Source organism: Octopus bimaculoides, chromosome 2, assembly GCF_001194135.2.
Source record: "Octopus bimaculoides isolate UCB-OBI-ISO-001 chromosome 2, ASM119413v2, whole genome shotgun sequence".
NCBI classification, from domain to species: Eukaryota; Metazoa; Mollusca; class Cephalopoda; order Octopoda; family Octopodidae; genus Octopus; species Octopus bimaculoides.
Window position 1 is genome coordinate 100,375,750 of NC_068982.1, and position 3,372 is coordinate 100,379,121.

Genomic DNA, 3,372 nt, shown 5'->3' on the forward strand with positions numbered 1-3,372 from the left:
TGTGTGTGTGTGTGTGTGTGTGTGTGTGTGTGTGTGTGTGTGTGTGTGTGTGTGTGTTTGCTGTTTAACTCCAGACCAGATCTAATCGATCTCATGAGAGCTAAGTCAATCTGTTTGCGACCTTCCAGATTTTTTTTGTTTTTCAGATAAGATGTAGCCGGAACTACATTATTCAATATGTCTACGGATTTGAAGGATAGATATTGATCGAATTTACTAGTATTTAATTTATCGAGTCTGAAACACGAAATTTTTACATCAGCGGGATTTGAATTCGAAGTGTAGAAGATCGGACCTTATTACTGCAAAGCGTTTAATCCAGAACTCTCTTGCTTTTATTCCGGCACTGACGTCAACACTTTAATGATTGATTTCTGTTTTCGACGCATACATTTGTAGAAAAAGAGTATAGACGGTTGAAATTACAACAGTACGTTACTGGTATCACGTAGGTGTTCCTTCTAGCCTTGAGTGCTTTCGCATAGTCGCTCGACCTGCTAGAAATAGGAGCAAAATCTTTTGCAAAGCACACGTTACCATTACCATATTTTCTCTTCTTTTTTAAAAAAAGGAAGTTCACATTTGGCTCTGTTGTCTGAGATAAACCATGCCTGAAGCCCGAGCTGCCAACGCTGTGATGTCTTTGATTATGCGTCCGTTCGATCTCACCTTAATTTGGGATCTAATATCACACATTAAGCGCCAGTATTATGGCTAGCGGTTGTCGAGGATCGGTCCATCCTAAGCGACGCTTTTTAGGGTCGGTCCACCCTGAGCAACGCTTTTAAGGATAGGTGCATTTTTGGCTCTGCTATATAAGCCTGTATAGGCTTCGGGGCTCAGGAGGGGGCGGAAAACTCAATGGTTGCCCCGGGCGGTGGGCAGTCTAGCTACGCCACTATTAGATGTGCTTAAGTATGTTAACACTAATGTGCATTTGAAATTTATTGTTTACATTGCTTGGTCAGAGGGGCAAGAACAACGGCCATAACCTATTCCAGGACCTCCGAGACAGCGATTAGTTCAACGCTCTATTGTCTTCGGTACAGCCTTAATGTCTTCAAATATTGGACTAGAAGTAAAAGAAAGGTACAGGTGCACGGTGTTTTCACTGTTCAGCATTTTCTGACATAGACTCAGATTAACTAAACTTTTATTGAATGAAATTTTGTAAACGGAATCTGCGTGGAAGCTCTTCAGGAAGACTATTCTGCTTTGTGTGAGTGTAGGTTCAATCCATCACGCAGTTTAAAACCGGTATTCTGCTTCTTTTGCAGAATATAATGTTACAGACGTTCAGGTTATGTCTTTCACTTGAGGGTAACTTTCTCCTTTCTTCTCTCCAGTCTCGGAAACCCTGAAGAAGGACCTCTGCTTACTAAGCCATAACAAAATAGGATAGTTGCTGTTAGCCTTCTTTTGACCCTTTATAAATCACACTTTTTAATCCTGAAATAATAAGAAGCTGAACTGATTTTGATTAGAATTGAACATTTGCACTCTTTTACACCCAATTATTCAATGTATATTGCCAAAGATCATACGAGGGGAGAGTAGATTCAGAAAAGTAGGAAAATGCTACGATGAAAATATATACACGAAACTAGACAGTTGATCGAACAAGCCCAGTTAATAGTAACAAGCCCAGTTAATAGATTATCTGCTGGTGCGGTTATTTTCACTGGACTAAAACAGTATTTACCACTGGCTGCAGTTTTCCTTTCTTTTTCCAAATACCTGATTACACACACACACACACACACACACACACACACACACACACACACACACACACACACACACACACACACACACACACACACACGCGCATGTATATTATCGTCATCATTTGATGTCCACTTTCCATGCTGGCACAGGTTGGACAATTTGACAGGAGCTGTCCAGGCTCCAATTGTCTGTTCTGGTATAGTTTCTACGGCTAGATTCCCTTCCTGACCCCTTTACAGAGTGTGCTGGGCGCTTTTTACTGCCACCGGCACTGATGCGTTTACATAGCATCTGCAAGACAATGACCTCTCAGCTGGGAGAAGTTGTGGGAGCATGGCCATAAAGTACATGCCTGTGTGTATGGATGGCTGCGATTTGACTTAGCTTGATATGCCTTCTGAAATGCAGTAAATCACCACAAGTCCCGGTCCCTTATCCTCTCAGTGAGACGCAGCTTCTGAAGATCCTTTCTCACCACTTCATCTCGCATCTTCTTGGGTTTACCCCTTCCACAGGTTCCCTCCACAATCAGAGATCGATACTTCTTTAAGCAACTGTCCCCATCCATATGCATCTCATGACCAAACCAGCGCAGTCTTCTCTCTTGCACACAACATTTGATGCTTCTTATACCCAGTTTTCCTCTTAAAATTATTTATACTCTGTCGCATATGCACGCTGAAATTACCCATCCAGCGGAGTACACTGCTTTCAGTTCTTTCAAGCCTTCGCAAGCCCTCTGTAATCATAGTCTATGTTTCACTGCCATGTAGCATAGCTGTACGTACACGGGCATCATAGATCTGCCTTTCATTCTGTGGGAGAGGCTCTTAGTTACCAACAAAGGTAGTAGCTCTTTGAACTTTGCCCAACCCGTTCTTATTCTAGCAACTACACTTTCAGAACTTCCTCCTCCACTGCTAACTTGGTCGACCAGATAACAGAATCTATCTTCTACTTCTACTTCTAAGGATTCCTTGATCACTTGAGGAAGTTTATTCTCTGCACATTTGACACGCGCAAAGACTATTTTGTCTATTAACCTTCCTGTGATACCGCTACACCTCTTATGTGTCCAAAGCTTGCACTGGGTACAACGTATGGGGTTTCTACCAACATATCGAGCAGAGCCATCTCCCTTCTTACATATTGAGTAGAGCCATCTCCCTTCTTACATATCGAGCAGCACCATCTGCATGAAGGGACTTGTGATTTCTTTGTTTTCCTACTTATTAGGACTTTCGTCTTTGTTACATTAACTTTAAGGTCCTTAGATTCCAGATCTTGCTTCCACACCTGAAATTTCTTCTCTAGATCAGGTAGTGGTTCAACTATAAGAACAAGATCATCAGCGTAGAGAAGTTCTCAGGGGCAGCCAGTCTTGAATACCTCTGTTAAGGCCTGGAGGACTATGATAAACAAGACGGGGCTGAGAACCGATCCTTGGTGAACTTCTACCTGTACACTAAATTCATTGCTAAACTCATTATTATCCCTCACTTTACTGGCAGCATCCCTGTACAATGGCCTGTATAGCTCTCACCAACCACTGATCTATTTATTCATTGTTTCCACCTTGACCACCAGATAAAGGAACACGCACGCACGCACGCACGCACGCACGCACGCACGCACGCACGCACG

General features: G+C 42.7%; 1 protein-coding gene across 14 annotated transcripts in view; it reads right to left on the minus strand.

The window, feature by feature from the left end:
- The window catches only part of LOC106871624 (myb-like protein A), a 169,751-nt gene that overhangs the window by 51,436 nt on the left and 114,943 nt on the right, over positions 1-3,372 (minus strand). For 2 of the 14 annotated variants that reach the window (XR_008267194.1, XM_052978532.1), the window contains one exon: positions 1,103-1,449. The exons of the other annotated variants lie outside the window; for them this stretch is intronic. Coding sequence is in view for 1 of the 2 variants with exons in the window: in XM_052978532.1 (XP_052834492.1) it covers positions 1,448-1,449 (2 nt within the window). In the remaining variant the exon portion in view is untranslated. Of the gene's footprint in view, positions 1-1,102; positions 1,450-3,372 lie in introns of those variants that run through there. 14 annotated transcript variants of the gene reach the window in all.